At 39.8% G+C, this 24326-nt stretch overlaps 1 protein-coding gene across 1 annotated transcript in view; it reads left to right on the top strand.

Annotated features, from left to right (window-relative positions):
* LOC125452752 (sodium channel protein type 2 subunit alpha-like) overlaps positions 1-24326 on the top strand; it is a 160643-nt gene that overhangs the window by 60335 nt on the left and 75982 nt on the right. Inside the window, exons 11-14 of the mRNA XM_059639681.1 lie at positions 4100-4283; positions 6737-6906; positions 12020-12275; positions 16020-16192. Coding sequence (XP_059495664.1) covers positions 4100-4283; positions 6737-6906; positions 12020-12275; positions 16020-16192 — 783 coding nt within the window. The remainder of the gene's footprint in view (positions 1-4099; positions 4284-6736; positions 6907-12019; positions 12276-16019; positions 16193-24326) is intronic.

Here is a 24326-nt window from a genome sequence, read left to right as displayed (position 1 = left end):
TTCATCACCAATCTAGGTAACATCATCAGTGAGCCTCCAATGAAGCACAGGTGTTATGTCCCGCTTTCTATTTATCTGGTTAGGTTTCCTTGGGTTGGTGATGTCATTTCCCGTTCTTTTTCTCAGGGGATGGTAGATTGGCTCCAAGTCAATGTGTTTGCTGATGAAATTCCGGTTGGAATGCCATGCTTCTAGGAATTCTCGTGCATGTCTCTGTTTGGCTTGTCCTAGGATGGATGTGTTGTCCCAATCAAAGTGGTGTCCTTCCTTATCTGTATGTAAGGATACGAGTGATAGTGGGTCATGTCATTTTGTGGCTACAGCATTACAGTTTCCTCACTCATTGGAGCAGAGGAAACCCAGTTGAGCACAGTGCCTTTCAACAACATCTGCACCATCAGCTGCAGTGAAGTGTTCCGAGTGATACACTACCATTAAGGAAACACTTAGATGAACAAGCAGACCAGGACATATCTACTAAGCATAGCATTGAGCCGCAGCAGGAGACTCCAGTTATTACATTAGTCTTTGAAGAAACAGTGCGAGGGGAGCTGCCAAGACACCCCAGAAATAATAAAATGCAAAGAAGAAACACAGCTTTCCAGAGAGGCCAGGAATAGGCCCTTGCATAACCAGCCAGCCTAAAGAACAGACCAGGCCATAACCTCTGAGGAATCAACAAGAGCAGGTGTCAAATCCTTTCCAGGTATTGACCCAGGGATGGAGGTTTCAGGAATACCAGAGTCCACATGAAGCTAGAAACATACAGGGACAACAGCAGTATTTGCGCCCAATGCAGAAATCCAGGAGAAGCCATTTTCAGGCAATATGATGAATATGACTGAATTCTTGCAAGACCAGTCGACCGTGAACTCTGGTTTAGAGTATCATGTAGAAGCAGAGAGCCTGAAAAACATCACACAAACAGAAACTATTCCAGTATGATCCAGAGGTCCCAGGGATAAGGCTAACAAACAGGATGGAAGAATTTCTGCAGAATCCTGCAACAAGCAAAGGAAAGCTGGGGAAGAGGATCCATACAATCCACTTCAAGGAAGGACAACAAAGGAGCTACCCAGGATACCAAGCCCTCAACAAATGCAGACTACATACCCTCTAGGGAGGTCGAGGCACAAGCTTGATCACAGAAGAATTGAATTGTTCACCAGCAGACATGATGGAGGAGATCATTCTCCAAGTAACACATGGCATTCTACTATGGGGGTCTTCCCTAAAAAAAAAGAAATGGACAGTGCTCAACTTTGTTCCTAAGAAAAGAGCATATACACAGTACACAAGCTGTCCAACCTCCACATGAATCAATAATATGCTCAGCATTGAACCCTTGCTGTGACTTGATGGGGAGGGGATATAGGTACAGGTTAATGAATGAAATTGTAAACATGTTTCCTAGTCTATCCACATTGATGCTACAGTCAAGAAAGCACACAACACCAGTACTTCCTCAGGAGGCTAACGAAATCCGGTATGTCCACACTGATTATCAATTTTGATAGATGCACAATAGAAAGCATCCTCAGAAAGATCTCAGCTTGGTATGGCAACTGCATGCCCAAGACTGTAAGAAATTGCAGAGAGTTGTGAACGCAGCCAAGTCCACCACGAATATCAGCCTTCCATCGATTATTCTGTCTACACTTCCTGCTGCCTCAGGAAAGCAGTCAACATCATCAAAGATCCATCCCACCCCAGTTATACTCTCTTCCACCCTTTTCTGTTGGGCAGAAGATACTGAACATTGAAAACATTCACAAACATTCCCAAGAACAGCTTCTTCCCCGCTGTTATCAGACTTTTTAATGCACTCAAAGTTGATCGTTCACTGCTCCCTCTCTGTAGCTATAACATTATATTCTGTTTTAACACCCTGGCATAATGATGTATGATTTGCTTGGATTGCATGCAAAAGAATACTTTTCACTCTATCTCTGTACAAGTAACAAGAATAAATCAAATCAAATATTGGGATATAACATAGGAATATAGATTAATTCTCATGGTGACATAAAGCATGAACTATTAACCATTGAATCTCATCACTTAACTGAGAATCACTGGACTGTGGTTTCAGGGGCAGTAGTTAAATGACATGTTGAAAATGGATGCCAAAGTCAATTGATTCAAACTGCCACAAGAATTTCTGAAATAGTATCTGAATATAATGCTTTCATTGTTAACTACACTCTATAAAGTATATCCATGACAATAAAATTCATCTCTGGTATACATAGTTTAAAATGATATCTTCAAATGTCTCAAGTAATGAGACTTGCCTACTACAAATATTGCTGATATGAGAAACATCTTGTGAAACTCGTTCCATGCAGAGGAGATAAAACCCACTATGTACATAAAAGGGTAACTGGGAATCTCTGACAATGGATCATCAAAACTCTTTATCAAAAATGGATGGTCCATATTGTAAGCTAACAGCCAGCATCCGCACACAGAAACCCCTCCTGTGAAAAAGCTTCTGATGTTGTTACAGAAAGCAGTAACATTCATAACACCAGAAAGAAAGCTCCCTACAGAATGTAAGATCATCTTTCTCTCAATCTGGAATTTCTCAAATGAGGGCATTGGCTCTGTTGCAATCTGGAACACTTGATAGAGAGAGAATTTAACATAAAAATTAAAGTGAAATTTAGTTCCCCACAACACCAACCATTCTGGAAAATCGAATAATGGTTGTTAGAGTTCAGGATGACAACTGCTCAGCACAATCACCATGAGCAGGTTCAGCTTCTTTCTGGCTGTAATCAGACTGTTGAATGGACTCTAACCTCAAATAATGAAACCTATGCCTAAGGGTTGTGCCTTTTTTTTCAATTCCATCTTGCCTCACTCGGTACCTTGTTCTTTTGTCTGCATGCTCGTTTGTGTATATGTGTGGATGCAGCTTCAGATCACAGAATTCGGGGTGCGCTTTACATTTTTAATAAGGTTCATACATTATCCAAGTAAGTTTACAATAAACTGACTTCTTAATTTTAATTAACTCAAAGGCATGTGTCAGGCTGATCCTTCAGAATTTGAATGTATGTTCAAGTAAACATCAAATTGGGGGAAAACACATCTGTTCAAAAGAAATCAAAGCTCTGTTGTACCAACTTCAAATGTGAAAAACCAGGAATTTTTCATCACTCCAAATTTAGATTTAATATAATGAATAGAAAGTAAACAAATTGGGACACACTATTAGTCCAATGGGAATTCATAATGGAAAAATGTATATTTTCAGGGACAGAAAGAAGAGCTGGTCTGAAGGGTAGGGAGCTGTAAATCGGACAGCTGATGACATCACCAGCAGTGAGGTCATATGATATTTGAAGTGGAAAGGTTTACTCTAACATGGTCATGTAAGAATCAATCCTTGCTCTCTATATGATATATATAGTTCAATAGTTCTAGCTACAAAGATCTGCTCCAACTCCATCTCTGAGCAGCCTAGGAACAATAAACGACAGTGCACCACAGTGGCGAATTGGCATGTTTTTCTATGATAAACTTTCTGTCAGAAATTGCAGAGTGAGGATTGTACTTTACAGAAGGTGGCACTCATCTTGGTCTCTCTAAAGGTGCAAAATAGCAAAAGCATTTGTAACTTGTGGGCCTCAGAGAGCTGTAGTTAAGTTTCTAAGGGAATCACATAAAAAATTAGCTGCTGACAGAATCCAGCACTGTGACTAACCAATCTGTTTTGGAATTCTATCTTTTGGACTTCACATTGTTTCTATTTAAATAATCATCTCATCTGGATTGAACATGCAGGCATGCATGTTCTTTTTCCGTTCTTTATTGCTTTATGCTAATACCAAGATATTTAATTTCTCAAAAGGGTTATCATTTCTATTGTATTTTGAAAGCTTTATAACGAAATGTACATGCATGCATATCCTGTACATGTTTTCTACACATCTACTAGTTATTGAAAGCTATGAAATTCCCAGAGTATTTATTTGGCAGAATCAGAAATAAAACAAAATTATACTGCTATCAGATGTTTGATTCATAACACATTGTGAAGCTTGTGAAAATTCTAACTGTTCCAAATTTTGCTGTTTTCTTTTAATATCAGCTTAGAGTCTTCAAACTAGCAAAAAACTGGAAAACACTGAACACATTGATCAACATCATATTCAAATCTTTAAAAGAGATGGGAAATCTGACACTTATCGTCATCATCGTGATTTATATATTCACTGTAATAGGAATGCAACTTGTTGGACATGACTATGAAAATAAAGTAAGCATATTAAAAAGTATGACTTATTTTGCTCCACTGCCAAACTAGTTCTGATAGTAAATCTACAAATTCCTTTGCATGCTACAATTTTGCCCAAACTTTAACTAAAAATGGATTCTAGTACAGTAATTTTTGATATATACTGCCCTAGAGATATTCCATATGGCGTAGAGAGCTGGTCTCATAAAGCATCCTCAAATCAAAACGTCACAATGTCATTCCTATGCAGATAAATTCAATCAAGGTCAGTTGATGAATTGCCGGAGGTAGTACTTCACAAAGCAAAAGGACATGATTACATACAAGACTGCAAGGAATGTAAGGCACAGGAACAGGAAATTCAGCCCAACCAGTCCAATCAGAAAGCCTTACAAGGCTGTGTTCTCTATGTTGTATCATTCTTCAATGTTTCCCAGGACAGAGTCACTTTCTGTACAACTGTCACATCTGCTGCAGACACAATGCACCTTCCCTTAAGCCACATGTAGTCCAGTTTTAATCAGTACAGAGTTGCTGTAAAAACTCAGCAGGTCTGGCAATTTCTGTGAAGGAGAAAACAGAGTTAACGTTTCAGTCCGGTGACCCTTCCTCAGAACTGCTTTTTCCTTCACAGATGCTGCCAGATCTGCTGAGCTTTCCCAGCAACTTTGTTTTTGATCCTGATTTACAGCATCCTCAGTTCTTTCATTTTTCAGTAGTGCAGGTTTAGTTTTAAGTGGTGAAACCATTATCGTTAAGGAGTCCCATCAACGTGGTTAATTCAGGCTGATACAGAACTCACTGAACTGAGCTGACAGTGTCAAGTTAGTATTCTACCTGCATCACAATGAATGCACAGGGTTTGATTGCGTCCTGGGGCTATCAAATTTGCTACATCTATTCTAGGCGCTTCATTTAGCATTCATTTCATATTTTCTGTCCTGCTCTCTTCAAATACTTGGCTTTTATTGTTTAAAGTTCTGCATATATCAGTAAACCTCCAGCATCTCATCAAAATGACCATTCTTTGCATATTAATTTAGTCAGGTATTTGACTGCAAGGTTGAGATTCTCTAAGAGATTGAGAGCTTTCTAAAAAAAAGGAATTGCTGTGATGAAAAAATAAAAAGGATGGACAAGACTTCACCCTTTAAAATTTTCACTAGAACAGTCAAACCAAAATCAATACAAATGTAACATCAATTAACATTGTAACAATTTGAACCTTAATGCTAACCCAGTGACAGTGAAGGAACAGTGATATATTTCCAAGCCAGGATGGTGAGTGGCTTGGAGGGGAACTTGCATGTGGTGATGTTCGCATGTACCTGCCAAACTTGTCCTCCTAGGTGGGAGAGACTGTGGGTTTAGAAGGTGCTTTCTAATGATCTTTGATGAATTTCTGCAATGGATCATGCAGATAGTACACATTGTTGCTTTTCAGCATCTATAGTATAGGGAGTGGATATTTGTGAAAGTGGTGCCAATCAAGCGGGCTACTTTGTTCTGAATAGTGCCAAGCTTCTTGAGTATTGTTGGGGCTGCATTCATCCAGACAGGTGGAGAGTATTAAGACCTAAGACCAGAAGACACAGGAGCTGAAGTAGGCTTCACAGCTCACTGAGTCCAACCTTTCATTCACTGAGATCGTGGCTAATCAAATATATTCTTAGTTTGAGATTACTACCTGTGTCTTGTGCCAGTGAGACTAGGTGCAGGAACATATTACAATTAAATACATGGCTAAATAGAGAGTGTAGGGGAAAACGGGTTCAGTATCTGGATCATTGGGATGTCTTCCGGGGGCAGGTAGGACCTAATTTAGAAAACGTCCTCACGAAAGAGAATAATTATATCACAACATCAAATGTTCATATCAACTCAATTACTTTTACGAAAAAAATATGGGAAGTAGAAAGTGCTTCTTAATTTGTGACAATATGGAGGATATTCAAAGCAGTATTGAGTTTCTTCTGGTGAGCAGCAACCCACAACAGAATCTTAGAGTAGTAAGAACTGCCAGTGCTGGAGTCAGAGATAACACAGTGTGGACTGCTGTGTTCCTCCAGCTCCACACTGAGTTATCTCAGAATCTTAGAGTAATTGTACCAATCCTATTTCTTTTTAAATCTAGAATTTGCTATTGGTTAGATTAGTAGATAAATATTAAAAATGCTGCTATGTTGCCATCAAGACTTAATCCTGCTAAACTAGAGAATTTGAGGAATGTTACATAACCAGGTTTTACTTTTATTCACTCAAATTAAAAACAGTCTTATTCTTAGGCTTATAAGAATTGTTAACAGAACACAGAATAGAAAACAGTTAATCTCATGTTTCCATAGATTGTATAGTATTTCATAACTCATTTTGACTTCAGCAGAGCATATTAAGTAAACTTTTCTCACTCTATGATATCTATCTGTTTTTTTAAGAGTCAACCAATGTTTTTCATATGACATTATATTACCTCATAGGAGGCTTTTGAAGGCAACAAAATACCCAGATGGAACTTCAGAGGCTTTTATAATTCCTTTATAATGGTCTTTCGAATTTTATGTGGAGAATGGATTGAACCGTTATATGATTGTATGCGCTGTTCAAAGATGTATTTTTGTCTACCACTATTCCTGCTTACATACATAGCTGGAAACTTTCTGGTAAGAGCACTTATTGGGTGGATTCAGATTATATCAAACCTGTTGTTTCTTCACATGGTAATCTAAAGATATTAGCATTTATTAAAAAAATGCTTGCCCAAAACATAGAGTACAATGTAAAATATGTAATATCAATAGTGTAAACAACAACTTACTGTGAATCTGATTTTTAAATACTAATTTAAGGTATAGTACTTAAAATTTAGCATGAATGATATTCATATCTCATTCTTCTGTATTTATTAATGTAATCTACTGCCAGCTATATTCAATATTTATAATTGCTTTGCATATATTTTGCAAAGTTTTGCGATTAACACAGCAGCTGCACTTCATTGTGGCTACTGAAATACAGAGAGCTTGTCTAATACAACACCATTATTTATTTAGTGCCCTTTAATGTAACAGAAAATCTGCAAGATGCTTTGCTATAAAATATCATTTGATATCGTAAACAGTTTTCAGACAGATGGTCAAAAGGATAGCCAAAGAGAGTAATACGAAGGAATGTCTTAAACCAGAGGTGCCCAACCTTTTTGTGCTGATGGGCACACAGACAAGAGTATAACCTTATAAGGGCTATGACGATATGTTTGGGAAATTACTTTTAATTGAAAAGCTTTAAAAATACTGAGGTTTTAATGTCCACCTGTTTGAACTCAGTTCTATGAATAGTTAATGTATCAGATCTCTTTTTGCTCCCCTATGTTATATAGTATATAACCATGTCTTTAAAAAAATTTGATTGTTAAGAGGGTTCTAACAATACATTTTACAGCAGATAAAAAGGTAGAAAATGTCTGCCTGATCAAAATTTTTACACTTTGACATCATAAATAGATTTTAAGGCAGATGGTGAAAAACATTCAAAACTTGACCAAGTGAGTCACCAAGGAGCTATAGAAAAATATATCAATGGGAATCAGAAGGAAACTTCTCTGATTGTTAGAGACATAGCTACCAAAAGTGAGATGATTGTAATTGTTGGAGGTCGGTCATCTTAGCCCTAAATTATTTTTGCAGGAGTTCCGCAGAGTAATGTCCTTGGCCCAACCAACTTCAGTTGCTTCATCTATGACGTTCCCTCCATCATAAGGTCAGAAGTGGGAATGTTTGTTGATGATTGCACACTGCTTAGCAACATTCACGACTCCTCAGATGCAGTAGTAATCCATACCCCAATGCAGTAAGACCTGAATAATACCCATTCTTGGGCAAACAAGTGGTAAGTAAAATTTGTGCCTCACAAATGGCAGGCAATGACATCAGCGAAAAGACAGAATATAACCATTTCCCCTTGACTTTTCATGGCATTATCATCATTGAAGCCCCAGTTACCAACATTCTTGGGATTACCATTGACTAGAAACTGAACAGAACTAGCCAGATAAATACAATCGCTACATGAGCAGGTCACAGGCTAGGAATCCTGCAGTGAGCAACTCCCAATCTGACTCCATAAACTTGTCCATCATCTTTCAAGATATAGTCAAGAGCGTGATGGAATATTCTCCACTTGCCTGATGCGTGCAGCTCCAAAAACACTCAAAAAGGTTGGTACTATCCAGGATGAAGTAACCCATTGTTATCATATCCATCGTCTCTTCCAGTGCTCAGTAGCAGCACTGAGTGCCATCTAAAAGGTGTGCTGTAGAAATTCACCATGGCTCCTTAGACAGCATCTTCCTTACCCATGATCACTTCCATGACAAGGGCAGCAGATATATCAGAACACCACCACCTACAAGATCACTTCCAAGTCTCTCACCATCCTGACTTGAAAATATATTACCATTCTTCCAGTGCCACCAGCTCAAAATTTTCAAATTCCGCTCCTAATGGTATTACAGATCTACCTACACCATATGGACAGCAGTGGTTCAAGAAAGAAGCTCATTACCACCTTCTCAAGGACAACTAGGGTTGAACAATAGATGTTGGTCAGCCAGCAATGCCCACCTTCCATGATTGAATATACAAAAAATCTTATCTGCATTTAACCTGTCTATCTCTTTAAGTATTTGTATGTTTCAATCATATCACCTTACATTTGTCAAAATTCTAGAGAGTATGGGGCTAGTTTTTGCACCCTTTCTTCATTGGACAATCCCATTATCTGGGAACATCTGGTAAAATTTTGTTGAAAACCTTCTATGGCAATAATATGCTTCCTGATGAAGGGAGACAAAAACTGCACATAATACTCCAGCTGCAGTCTAATCAACCTCCTACACAACTGAAGCAAGACTTCACCACTCCTGTGCACAAAACCACTTGCAATAAAGGTTATCATTCTGCTAGCTTCCTTGTAGTTTGTAGTATCTGCGTTATTAACCCTCAGTGACTTAATGACAAAATCCCTTTATATATTTACACTTTCCAGCCTCTTAGCTGGTAAGAAATATTTTGCAGATCTTTTCCTTCTACCAAAGTAGATTTTAGGATTTTGAATTTTATCTACTGTGTTGTTGTCCATTCATTACACCTGTCCGAACCTTTGTGAAGTCACTTTAGATCTTCCTCATAACAAAACATTGTCATTGTATTTCCATCAAATCTGAAAAGATTATAGTTGGTCCCTGTATCCAAATCATATATACTTATATAGAGAGAGAGATAGAGAGAGAGAGGGAGAGAGAACACCTGGAACCAAACTGCTAATCCTTAAGGGCTGCTGCCCTATTATGGAACGATAGCTGATGGTGGTTTAAACTGAGGCCACCATGCCCCAGGTGAAGTAAAAATGGTGGGTCCATACGGAAACTTCAGCTGGGACAGTAAGTGAGCCCATGTTATTGGCATTATTCTGCATGGCAAACCAGCTATGCAGCCACCTGAGCTAACTGACTCCAACTGACTCTGCCTACAGTAGATTCACATTCGTCTTAGCTAAACTGCTTGCTGCAGTTGTGCAGTGCAAGAGTTATACAACACATTAATAACATACTGCACAACCCCCAAGATTTGTCCATGCATGAGAACTACATTCTGAGGAAACCGATCACCTATCCCTGCGGATGAAGGGATGGCATTGTACATATGCTCTTTCTCAATCGGGGGTTGCACAAAGGAGTTGTCATCCATGGATTGGCAGCGTGGTCTTGGGCTCACACCAGCCAATCTTATAAGACATATGATCCTTCGAATGAAGGAGGAACCTGAGAGTTATCAAGAATATTGACATTATGGAAGGATCCAGGGTGCCTGGTGCAGATTTTTAAAATGTGGTAACAATAATCACAGATGAGCTAAATATCAATGAAATTAAAGGATGTTCTATTAATGAAGAGCATTGTGCTGTGATATGGTGCTCTCATCAATATTATGTAGAGTCTTTAATGCCCTTCAGTTAGAGTGCTCCAGTGGATATCACAGCTCTGTGACAGTGTCCTGGGATCATCCTAATTTGATTATGGTATGTGTCTCTCTTATTTGGAGGACATTCCATCGAAGACCAAAGACGGTGGGTTCTGCATTTCTTCCACATTGTGAGTGGACCTCTGGCTGATTATAACTGTTCCACATCCTTTGGAGGCTGCTGCACTTCCTGTGGTTGTTTGTAGTGCCGAGGCCACAGAGATAACCAGAGATGGTGACAGCTTCAATGAGCCTTTGCAGGCCTATCGCAAATAAAGCAACTCCTTACTAATTTGAGCAGTCAGCAGTTGCAAAACAATCAAATGATAGTTTACCATAGTCTTCATTACAGTGGTACATGGAGGCTTCTGACAAGGAGGACAATGAGACGCAACTATGTGGATCTTAAATATAACAGACCTTATTCAAATGTATGCTGCAAGAGCCACGTCAAGTATATATAGCCAGAAATTGCAAGTGATATCGGACCAACAACACCTTTTCACCACATCCCTACAACACACGCCCCCAATCACCCAAAGGCATCTGAAAGAGCATGTTGTGAAATACTGACAGTTCAATGTGTCAGAAAAGCATCTCTGGTACTATAAGCGGACTATGAGATCTTGGAATGCGTTTGTGAATTGTGGAATCCAGGTTTTGCAACTTTATAGCTTGCTCAAAATTATTTGTTTCACATAGATTACTAGAATACCAATGATCAATATAATGATCAAGATTAGGGGCAGCACGGTGGCTCAGTGGTTAGCACTGCAGCCTCACAGCACCAGGGACCCAGGTTTGATTCCAGCCTTGGGTGACTGTCTGTCTGTGTAGAGTTTGCACATTCTCTCCGTGTCTGCGTGGGTTTCCTCCGGTAGACTAGGTGGATTGGCCATGCTAAATTGCCCGTAGTGTTCAGGGGTATGTGGGTTATATGGGGGTGGGTTTGGGTGGGATGCTTCAAGGAGCGGTGTGGACTTGTTGGGCCAAAGGGCCTGTTTCCACACTGTAGGTAATCTATCTAGGTAATCTATCACTTCTGGCCAAGATTTCTATTTCATATTGTTGGGCATTGCATAAAGTAAACACGCAGAATTTTGCAATCACGAATGTACTTGACCTGAACTGTGTAAGTTCCTGATTAATGCAATTGCCTCTTGGGCAGTCTCATATCTCTCAGAAGTACTGCCTTCTCCCTTTGACAAAAAAAAGTTTGGCTGACAAATATCATCCAATTGGCTAGAAAGGCAGTGCACCATAAGGACGGATGTATTGGCCAATGATTTAATAGCTGGAACATGGAAGTAATACCTCCAGGAATTGATTTGATCACAGTAAGCAGCTTTAATCCCTGTTCTCAACATTGTTTTGAAGAAATTAATTTGCTAAAAAAAACAAGCAAATGAGTAAATAATAGTGATATAATCTATTCCATTTATGAAATATCAGCCAAGTAACTTATAACCTAATGGCAGATGAACAAGGATGGCTTAGGATAAAGGATTGCATATTATCCATGAAGTCTAACAATTCAATTGACAAAGAGCAGAAAATTAAGGTATTATCATCATTTACCTATTTATTAGCAACCACTGGTGGATAATCAAGAAGAAAGATTAAATTAAATCAATACGAACATATCATCAGTTGGTCTTTTGAAATAGCTTGAACTGTTAGGGAGGTATTTTGCAGAATTTTATTTTGTCATCATAACCACTAAACAGATTTTAAATTCCTCAATGTTATTCTGCAGGTGTTAAATTTGTTCTTGGCTCTTCTTCTCAATTTCTTTTCTGGGGATACACTAACTGCAAACAAAAAGGAAGAAAAAACAACTTCATATAAAGATTATATTAAGAGCTTCCTGCTTTTGCTAACATGCCAAAAACGAACTAAGTCATCTTTGGGTAAAGTACAGCCAGATGATCAAAAGGATATTTCAGAAACAGACAATGCTCGCTCTTCTAATAATGTCCCTTTACCAGATTGCAGCATGAAACATCAGACGAGTAAGTGTCAGAAAGCTTTATATAACATGATTTGAGCACAAAATAAATTAAACTCTTTTAATAAATCCTTTGTTGTAGATTTAATTTTGATTTTATTGTCATGTGTACCAAAATACAGTGAAAAACATTGTTTATGACCAGTACATCACAGCAAGCAAAGGATGTACAGATGAAAAAGGCCTGGAGGCACATTGGTTACATTATTGGTTACATTATTTGAGGCTAGAGTCCATTCAATAGTCTGATAATGGCCTGAACCTGCTTCTGCGTGTGTTCAGGCATCTGCATTTTCTGCCTGACAGAATAAGTTGTCGAAGGTCATTACCAGGGTGTGATGGGGCTTTGATGATGTTGGCCACCTCTCTGCAGCCACGGGCCATATAAATTGAGAGTCCATGGATGGAAGGCTGGCTTCCTTGATGGTCTGGGCTGTGCACACCTCCTTCTGTAGTTTCTTAGGGTCGTAGGCAGAGCAGTTGGCATACCAGGGCATAATGCGCCCAGACGGTATGTTTTCAATGGTGCATCTGTAGAAGTTAATGAGGGACCTGAGGGACATGCCAAATTTCCTGAGCCACCTGAGCAAAAAGAGATGTAGTTTTGCCTTCTTGGCTGTTGCATTTACATGGGAAGTCTAGGACAGGCTATCGGTTAGCATCACCTCAAGGAACTTGATGCTCTTCACTCTCTCAACCTCAGTTGCATTGATGTACGTGGGGATGAGTTCTCCTCCTTTCCTTCCAAAGTCAATGATCAGTTCTTTAGCTTTGCTGGCATTGAAAGAAATATTGTTTTCATTACACCATGACACCAAGCCCTCTATTTCCCTTCCATATTATGACTTGTCATTATTAGATATCCATCCCACTAAGATGGTGTCGTTAGCGAAATTGTAGATGGCGTTTAGTCAGAATGTGGCAACACAATCATAGGTGTACAGGGAGTACAGTAGGGGGCTGAGGACTCATCCTTGGGGGGCTCCACTGTTGAGTGTTATTGTGGAGGAGGTGCAGTTGCCTATCCTCACTGCTTGTGGCTGATAGGTCAGACAGCTGAGGATCCAGTTGCAGAGGGCTGAGCTGAGACCAAGATCATGGAGTTTTGAGATCAGTCTGGAGGGGATAATGGTGTCGAAGGCAGAGCTGTAGTCAATGAGCAGGAATAGAATAAGTATTGCGATATGTTTAAATGTATTTAGTATAATACAATTGGTTAAAACCTACTGTGATATAGGTCTGGACAAAGTATTCATTTGTATGTATTTCTATGTTGATAAATTCAAGAAAAACATTTATCAATACATCAGTTGAAATAGCAGAGGAATGCCTTACAAATGTAGCCAACAAAATTACTCATCATTCCTAATTTAAAGATTTTATGCAATAGAGTCACATTTAATATTTTTTCCTTATGCAGCGTTATATATTCCTGATAGGCATTGAAGAATATGACTGATGAATAACAAGAAACAAAATGTGCAGTTTATGGAATAATAGAATGGTAGAGCACAGAATGAGGCCATTAAATCCATCATATCACTGCTGATTCTTTGATGGAATTATCCAAATAATTCCAAGCCTTGTTGTCTCCCCATAATTTTGACCTCTTCCCTTCAAACATGCATCTAATGCCCTCTTAAAACTTATGGTTTTCACCACACATTCAGTACATTCCACATCACAACTCACTGTTAGAAAAAAAATGTTCCCACATTATGTTCCCTGCTCCATCCCATCTGGTTCATAATATATAGACATTTTCTGCATTATCGTGTTGTCCTACATTCTCAATTTCACTGATGCATATTATTAACATAGCTCCAAGAGTACAAGCTTGAACATATTATTAATAACTTCTGCAATTTCCCATTGGAAGATTCATTTAAAATCAATTTTAAAACAAATGTTTCCAGTGGAGAAATGGCAGATGAAATTTAATCTGGACGCATTGCGAGGTGATGCATTTTGAAGATCTAATGCAGGAAGGAGTTATACTGTAAATAGCAGAACTTTTAGCAGCATTAACACAGAGAGGAACCTAGGCATACCAGTCCACAGTTCTCTGAAGGTGACAACAGAAGTGGACGAAGTGGTCGAAAAGACAGATGACATGCTTACAGATAGTAAGAACTGCTGATGCTGGAGTCTGAGATAACACAGTGTGGAGCTGGAGCAACATAGCAGGCCAGGCAGCCTCAGAGGAGCAAGAAAGCTGATGTTTTGTGTTGGGACCCTTATTCAGAAAGAAACCTTTTCTGAAGAAGGGTCCTGACGTGAAACGTCAGCACCCCTGCTCCTCTGATGCCTGCTGTGTTCCTCCAGCTCCACACTGTGTTATCATATAACATTCTCGCCTTCATTGGTTGGGCCACGGAGTATGAATATTGGCAAATCATGTTGCAACTGTATAGAACTTTAATTAAACCATTTTGCAATATTGCAAACAGTTCTGGCTGCCAGGCTACTAAAAGGATGTGGAAGTTTTGGAAAAAGTACAAAAAAAGGTTTACCATGCTATTGCCTCATATGGGGGTATGAACTATGAGGAAAGATTGGACAAAGTTGGTTTGTTTTCACTTGAATTTTGAAAGCTGAGGAGCTACCTGTTCAAAGTTTACAAAGCTGTGAGAGGCATATATAGAATGGATAGTCAGAGTGTTTTTGGCAGGATAGAAATATCAATTTTAGGGGACATAGGTTTAAGGTAAAAGGGGTAAATTTAAGAGGAGACAGCAAGTATTTTTTAACACAGAGGTTGAAAGTATTTGGCATGCACTACCAGGCGCACTGGTAAAAGCAGATACAACAGCAATATTTAAGAAGCTTCTTGACAGATACATGAATAGGTCGGGAATAGAGGTATATGGATTGTATAGAGGCAAAAGGCTTTTTAGTTTAGAACGACGTCACATGTCACCACAGGCTTGGTGAGCCAAAGGGCCTGTTCCTGCACTGTATTGATCTTTGTTCCCTGTACATATAAGCACTATCATCCCATTTACTTTGAATAATCAAACATCTCTTAAAGTTAATGTACAGTAGAGTAAATTTGATTGAATTTTTAGCAAGATGAAATAAAATGCTTCAACTGACACCTAGTTTGTGCCTGTATATAAAGTAAACTGAAATGTCTTAGGCTTCACTCAGGTAGGCAAACAGCAGTTGTGTTCTTCCCACCAAACATTCATTGGGTTTGCTTACCAAAATAATCCTCACTACAACTACAAGAATTGCCACCGAGGCTTCTGTTGAAATTTTCATGCCCCCTAAATGGAACAAACTGAGTTTTCATTTTGTGCCTTCCACTGATTTCATTTGTGACATTGAGGAGTTAGCATATGGAATCATTGATTCAAACCCACAACCTATCTTTCCAAGCAACAGTGTGTTTAATCTCCAAAATATGTTATGTCAGTATTATTTTGAACCCACTGTTCTGATGCTGGTACAATCTACAATCTAAATATAAAGCTTGGAAATTGGCAACCGATTTTAAATTTGCCAGTTTTATACTGGATGGTTCTTGTAATGTTGGGGACAATGTGGGATAACTTCTGTTAGAAATGGTGCTGTACAAAGAATAATGTGATACTATTTTCAGTTGAAAGATTTTTAACAATGCATTTAGTTATTGGATATTATTAAGAGTTTTTTTTTAAAGGTTGACTTCAATTGTACACATTTTAACTCTGCTGATACTTTACAAACTATCTTTCTGCTTGAAACTAATTATTGTTTCTTGTAGGTATGCAAAATGAAATTAACTTATCAAGCACTGTTGAGTCAACAGCTTTTCCAACACTCTCAAATAGTGCTGAGCTCCCTTCAATGGGCACAAATCATGTGCCTACCATCAGTGCTATGTGTGATCCAGCTATTGGTGGACGGAAGTATGAAAATGGATCGGCAGTCTTGATGGTAACACATGAATGTAATTCTACACAATATCTAGTCTTATAGTCTCTGGGGCCAAAATGATTTGGTGGCAGTTCCATCCGTGGAGACATGGCAGAGCAAAATCTCTATCTGCTTTTGCAGTAACCCACACTCTACACTGCAATTGTGAGATTGTCAAAGGGCATTTCACACCACCTGCTCCAATCCATATTTGTAAAGCTCTTCTGAACCAAAGATAAAAATAAACTTTTGCAACTTCAGCTTCCTACTAGCAGAAGATAATGAATTACCTTAGTTTTGACAATACTTAAAGCCTTTCAAAAATACCTAAAGAGACGTGGATATCCTGTGTTTTTTCAACGTCTATAAATGGTATTCAGCAATGGTCCTGGAGGAAACCCCCAGCATTCTGGACGAATGGAAGATCCTCCTATACACTCAAACCACCTGATCAGAAAATAGCTGGAATGGCAATACTGAATCCTCATGGAATCAGATTCCACGCAAATGTTTGCTGCATGTAGCCACTCAGCCTCTGATCAATGCTGAAATTTCAAAGCCACTATATTTTAATTAATATAAACTTTGTGGGAAAAGCCTTTAAAACAAATTAGGCAATATCCTTCTGTGCTTCAGAGGATTCTTCCAAAATGGAAGTGCAGTTTTTTTTTATCCAAGCAACTGTGCAGACCGTCTGTACATCCAGTGAGATTCTCCAGGGAGCATTATGTCAGAATGAAATCTCTTAACTGCATATTTGTCACATTTAAATTTTCTCTTTCAGCTACCATGGTACATGGGTACCTAGAAGTGTTTATAAGTAACTTTAAATTAGAGGGCCATTAAAATTTATCTACGAATCTGGCCAACTGAAGCATAAGAATACTTATTCTACTTTGTTATTTAAACACTGATGTTTTATAGAACAGTTCATTCTGTTGTTCATTTGCAGTATGCAGACCTTACTGCTGTCGAAAGCACACAATAGTTGTTCTGAGAATGTGATAGTAAATACTTTCCTTGAACTCTTTGTAATGGTTTAATGCAGCTTAATCATTTGCTGGATCAGCTCAGAGTGCAGTAAACAGTTAACTATATTTGTATGAACTGCAGTTACATATTGACCAGACTGGTTGAGCGCAGCAGCTTTACGTCTTCAAACTGAATTCAAAATCTCAAATTACCATGGTTGAGTTTCTACTCATGTTCTCTGGAGTACTAATCTAATATGATTATTTAGTCCAGTTATATAATCTTTTCTCAACCAAATCTCGTTTGCATGTTGCCTTATGAAATGTGTTTCCTGAAGTAAAATAAAACACATTTATTGGCCACCAGAAAACCTTTATGACTGGATTTTATACAGACAAGGAACATGTTTAGTTTTTGAACATCAAAACAGTTGAGAATTTAATACAGATTTAGCCAATAAGTGTACAGTAGTTCTCCTATAACGTGATAGTTGCATTCTTGTGTGACCTTGTACTATAGAAAATCACCATAGAAAATTGCATTATAGGGAAATCACTCCAGGAAATCGCTATGCCTGTACAGCAGAAAGTTCACGTTATCCAAACAGCGTCCACTATTCATCAATCACGTTACAGTCAATTTGTGTTAACAAAACACACATTACAGCAGAAATACCTGGTGTACATGATTCACAATGCAGGTTTTCGACTCTGCCATCCTTGTCAATCAAATCCAGCATTGAGGAAACTAGGAGTCATACGAAAAGCGCAGTGGATCACAAACTTGTAATTTAGCCTGAGGACAGACCCCTTGTTCCATTGCGAGGACAATTATCAGAAATGGTGGTTTAAAAATTATGGGCAAGGGTGTGATCACTGAAAGCATAAGAATTAATTTCTAGACATTGCATTCAATTGCTATAGTGTGAAATGATGTTAATGTAAAAGGGCACCAGAGAAGTGGTAAGGGAGACTGAGATAGGATTTGGAGATTGCAGCATAGGTTCAACTGGGGATATGAAGCCAGGCAGGGCAGCAATGTTGAGAAGGAGTCAGCAGCTGTGAACCAGATTTTGGTTCGATCCAAGATGCTGTACATTCCCTGATGTTGAGATCATGGATGGTAAAGCCTTTGTTTGCAAGGACATTAAAGCTTTATAACAAAGATGAAGAATTTATTGGCATGCTTATTAGGGATAAAAGTTTAGGATTTATCCCTCTGCATTTGGCCTCTCTTAACTTGTTCCCACTATATTGGCCAACAACTTTATTAGAGGTGCAGATATGTTTCAATATTCCCTTGACATTTACTTCACATTGAAGCAGTAATGAGTCTTTTTATTTGTGAAGATGCAGTAACAAGCAAATAACAATGAATTACACATATTATTACACGTATTATTTGGCTCGTGTATATGCAGCCCTCAGGGCCCAATAGCCTAATATAGTAATGCTAATGGAATCTTGCAGACAAGGTACCAGACACCACAAGCATAATCTCTGGGTATGCCCTGTACCAGGACAGAGATGGCAGCAGAGTGATGTAAAATGAGGAAAGAGTTGTTTGAGATATTGAATCCAGAAGTCTCATGTCAGCAAGTCAAATATGAGTGAGGAAATTTCCTGCTGATTATCACATTCCACATTCCTCCTCCCTCCACCTCAGCGAATGAATCATTACTCCCCCTGTTGAACTCCACTGTTGAACACTTTGGATATCAATGGCACAGAATGTCCACATGTGGCTCAGTAGCACTACAACAGGCCAAGTGTTAAAGGCTATAGCTGCTACACCAGACCAGCTGTAGTTGAAAAGGCAAACAGCGAATAGTGCTATCAAGTAGAACCTGCTCAGCATTAACCTGCTCAGTGACGCCCAGTTTGTGCTCCACCATGGGCCATTCAGCTCCTGACCTCATTACAGTCTTGGTTCAAACATGGACAAAAAGCTGAATTCTAGAGGTGAGGTGAGACTGACAGCCCTTGACATCAAGGCTGCTTCAGACTGAATGTGGCATCAAGGAGCTTCAGCAAAACTTGAATTACAGGGAGCCCATGGGCAAACTCCAAACTGGTTGGATTCACACCTGATGCATAGGAAGATGGTTGTGATCGTTGGAGGTTACTTACTCCAGCTCCAGGACGTCGCTGCAGGAGTTCCTCAGGGTAGTGTCCTAGGCCCAACCACTTTCAGGTGCTTCATCAATGACTTTCTCTGCATCATAAGGTCAGAAGTGGGGATGTTTGCTGACAGTAGCACAATGTTCAGCGCCTCAGATACTGAAGCAGTCCGTGTTGAAATGCAACAAGATATGGACAATATCTGGGCTTGGGCTGACAAGTGACATTCATGCCATACAAATGCCAGGCTATGACCATCACCAATAAGAGACAATCTAACCACCATCCCTTGACATTCAGTGATGCTACCATCTCTGACTCCGCCACTTTCAACATACTGGGTGTTAGCATTGATCAGAAACTCACAGTAGACACAGTGGCTAAAATAGCAGGTCAGAAGCCAGGAATACTGCAATACATCATTTACAGGGCACAAGATCCATTAACTCAAAGCCTAAGCCTATAAGACACTGTCGGCTTATTAGCAGCAGCACCATTGTATTCAAGAACAATCTGTAAACTCAGACCCACTAAATCCTCCATTTTACCATCAACCTCAAACCAGGTGATCAAACCTGGTTAGATGAAAAGTGCAAGCGAGCATGCCAGAAGCAGCAGCAGGCACATTTTAAAATGATGTTTCAATTGGTCAAGCTATGATCTAGGAACAAATGCGGACCGTGCAGGGGAAATGGCAGATGATAGACAGGGCTAACTGATCCCATAACTATTGATCAGATCTACATTTTACAGTCCTGCCACATCCAGTCATGACTGGTGATGGGCATTAAAGACTACACAAAAACTAAAAAGTAAACTCCCCCCAAATATCCCCATCCTCAATGTGAGAGGGAGCCAACCAAATCAATGCAAAAGATAAGGCTAAAGCATTTGCAACGATCTTTAGCCTTAAGTGTTAGGTGGATCATCCAATTCAACCTCCCCCTGAAGCAGCTGAAGGCACTGGATACCTCAAACACTATGGTTCCTGGCTGCAGTAACACTGAAGAATTATACTCCAGAACTAGTTATGCCTCTAGCCAAGATTTTTTTTTCTGGTACAGTTATAGAATAGGCATGTACCATTGCTTGGGAAGAGTAAGGTTACTTTAGTGATTGTTCTAATGCTGGGCACTCCTCCTTCAAATCGAAGAGAAGAATAATCCTTTGGTCCTTGGACAACTAAGCCCAACACTTTCATGTCACTTGTCCAAAAATGGAAGCCTGAGCTGTATCTATGTGCATCCAAGCTTCATGACATATCAGCTGCTAGAACCTCACACTTCTTTTGCCTTCCTGCTCACTCCTTATTCTCACAGAGTCACTTTGCTTGTTACTCTCATGGGACCCACATTGTTCTGATGGTGCCATTACACTCCCTTTATCTGTGCAAAGGAGGCAGGAAAACGTTTTCCTAGGTGGCCTCAAGTGGACCTCACAACTACAAGTCTACATGACAATCTTCATTCAGAATTCCTCAGTTGGGCGGGAGGGTCTTCTGATGCACCTGGTGACGAAGAATGCCTCCTGTCACTCTTAGGAATCCTGGAGGAGAACCTACTTGAAGGGATTTCTGAATTACGTCAGTCCTGAGCCAGTGTCAGATAGACATTCCCTTCTTAAGGCTGAGCACAGATTAGGGTATACAAAACAGAGTCTAAAGGTCTGACTGATGATCCTGTGTTCAGAAAACTAGAAGAAGGCTGAGCCTGAAGATTTGGCAGAAATTGGGTTCCTGTCAGATTATAAAGCATTGATGCTACTGGCTTGTAATCGTTGCAGGTATTCCTTCAAAACATGCCCATAGACCATAGAACATAGAACTGCACAGCACAGCAACAGGCCTTCTGGCCCACAGCTTTGTGCCGAACATGACTCGAAATGAAACTAATCCCTTCTGCCTGCCCTTGGTCCATATCCCTCCATTCCTTGCATATTCATGTGCTTACCTTAAAAGTCCCTTAAATGCCCTTAATGAATCTGCCTCCACCACCATCCTGGTTTCAGACTCCTACCACTCTGTGTAAAAAACTTGCCCCTCATGTCTCTCTCTCACACCTTAAATTCTTGCCACCTAGTATTAGACATTTCAACTCTGGGAAAAAGATTCTGACTGTCAAGCCTGTCTATGCATCTAATTATTTAAGAAACTTCACATTTCTTCTCGCAGCCTCTACTGCTCAAGAGAAAACAAACTGAGTTTTTCTAGCCTCTCTGTATAGCTTGTACACTCTAATCCAGGCAGCATCCTGATTCTCTTCTGCATCCTCTTCTGCACCCTTTCCAAAGAGTTTCATCCTCTTCTGCACCCTCTTCAAAGCCTCCACATCCTTCCTATAATGTGGCAAACAGAATTAAATGCAATACTCTAAGTGTGGCCTAGCCAAAGTCTTATAAAACTGCTACATGACATCCTGACTCTTGTACTCAATTATCCAACTAATAAAGGCAAGCATGCCATACACCTTCTTTATCACCCTATCTACTTGTGTGGCCACATTCAGGGAGCTACGGACTTGAATCCCAAGACCCTTCTGTACATCAATGCAGTCCAGCCATTACCTGCATACTTTTCCTTAACTTTTGATCTCCAAAGTGCAGCACCTCATACTTACCTGGATTACAGTCCATCTGCCATTTCTCCACCCATATCTGCAATTGATCTATATCTGGTCTTCCCCATTAAAAAACTTCTACACTATCCACAGCTCCACTGACCTTTCTATTACCTGAAAACTCAGTAACCCACCCATCTGTATTTTCATTTGATTTATTCATATATATCACAAACAGCAGAGGTCCCAGAATGGATCCCTGAAGAACACCATTAGCCACAGACCTCCAGCCTGAAAAATGCGCATCCAACATTACCCTCTGTCTTCTATGGGCAAGCCAATTCTGAATCCATGCAGCTAAGTCATCATGGATCCTATGCATCTTAATCTTCTGGATGAGCCTACCATGAGGAACCTTGTCAAAACCCTTACTGAAACTGATGTAAACAATATGCACTGATCTACCCTAATCGATCACCTCTGTCACCTCCTTGAAAAATTCAATCAAGTTAGAAAGACATGACCTGCTGTCCACAATTCCATGCTGACTGTCCATAATTAGGCCATGCTTTTCGAAATGTGCATAAATCCTATCCCTAAGAATTCTTGCCAATAGCTTCTGAAGCACCAATATGAGACTCACCAGTCTGCAGTTTTGAGGATTTCCCTTCCTGAACAGAACAATAACATGATCTACTCACCAGCCCTCCAGGATCTCTTGAGCATAAAAAGATCTTGGTCAAGGCCCTAGAAATCTCCTCTCCTGCCTTTGTCAACAACCTTGAGTAGATACTGCTGGGCCTTGGGGACTTATCCACCTCAATGCTCTTCAAGAGATCTAACACCACATTTTTCTTGATCTCAAAGTGCCCTACCATATTAGCATGCTCCACACAAATCTCAATCTCTTCCATGTCCTTCTCCTGGGTGAATACTTACACAAAGTACTCTTTTAGGATCTTGCCCACATCCTCTGCCTCAAAGCATAAGTTCCTTCCTTTTTCCTTGGGTGGTCCTACCTTTTCTCTAGTTATCCTTTTGTTTTTAATGTATCTACAGAATGCCTTAGAATTCTCTTTAAAACTACTTGCCAAGGTCATTTCATGACCCCTTCCTGCTCTCCTGATTCCTTGCTTTCGTCATATCCTTCATGGGTCCTGTCTGATTTTAGCTTTCTAAACCTACATATGTATTTTTTACCCTTCTGACTAAATTCACAATCTTCCTCATTATCCAAGGGTCCCTTGCCTTGCCATTCTTATCCTTCTTTTTTACTGGAACATGCTGGTCTTGAAGCCTCAACTGTAGGTGTTTAAATAGTTCCCACATGTCGAATGTCCACTTGCCTGATAACAGCTTCTCCCAATTAACACTCCCTAGTTCCTGCCTAATACTGACATAACTTGCCCTCCCCAAATTTAGTATCGTCTCACAAGTCCTGACTTATCCTTGTTCATAGCTATCTTAAAGTTTAAAAAACTGTGACCACTATTTCCAAAATGCTCTCCCACTGAAAGGTCAGTCACTCGGCCAGGTTCATTAGCCAATGCAAGGTCCAGTATGGCCCATCGTCTAGTTGTTCTACCCACATACTGTTTTAAGAAACCCTCTTGGATGTACTTAACAAATTCTGCCATCCAAGCCTCTTGCTCTAAGGGAGCCCCAGTCAATATTGGGGAAGTTAATGTCACCCACTATGACAACTCTGTTTTCATTGCACCTTTCCATAAACAGCCTACATATTTGTTCCTCAATCTCTTAGTGGCTTTTGGGGGCCTGTGGTTTAATCCAATCAAAGTAAATATACCCATCTTATTTTTTATCTCGACCCATTTTGCCTCTGTAGATGAACCTTCCAGCATTTCCTGCCTGAATGCAGATGTAACATTCTCCCTGATTAGTAACGCAACTCCTCTACTTCTTTTACCTTCTTCTCTACCTCATCTAAAACAATGAAACACTGCAACATTGAGCAGCTAGCCTTGTACCTTTCTCATCCAAGTCTCTGTATTGGCCACAATATCAAATTCCCTTGCACTGATACAGACTCTGATTCACCTGCCTTACGTATAATACTTCTTGCGTTGAAAAAGCACACTTCAGCCCATTTGTACCATTGTGTTCCTTTACCTGTCTCTGGCTGTCCTTTCTTTCTGATTTCTGGTCCTAACACCTACCTTCCCCTCAATCCCTCCACATCCTGACATGCTGCTCTGGTTCCAGGACCCTAACCACTCTCATTCAAGCCCTACCCAGTAGCATTAGTGAACATCTCTGAGAGGATACTGCTTCCCCTCCAGTTTAGTTGCAACGCGTCCCTCTTGTACTAGTCACCCTGCGACAGAAGACATCCCAATGATCTAAGAGCCTGAACTCTGACTCCTGCACCAGCTCCTTAGCCACGCTTTCATCTGTCCTGTCTTTCTATACCTAGCCTCACTGGCACGTGGCACAGGCACATACTTCTAAACTCTTAACTAACAGTGGAATCGACAATTTCCTGCCTGT

Source organism: Stegostoma tigrinum, chromosome 1 (genome assembly GCF_030684315.1).
Source record: "Stegostoma tigrinum isolate sSteTig4 chromosome 1, sSteTig4.hap1, whole genome shotgun sequence".
Lineage (NCBI taxonomy): Eukaryota > Metazoa > Chordata > Chondrichthyes > Orectolobiformes > Stegostomatidae > Stegostoma > Stegostoma tigrinum.
The sequence above is the reverse complement of the archived record's forward strand: the minus strand, read 5'-3'. Positions and strand labels throughout refer to the sequence as shown.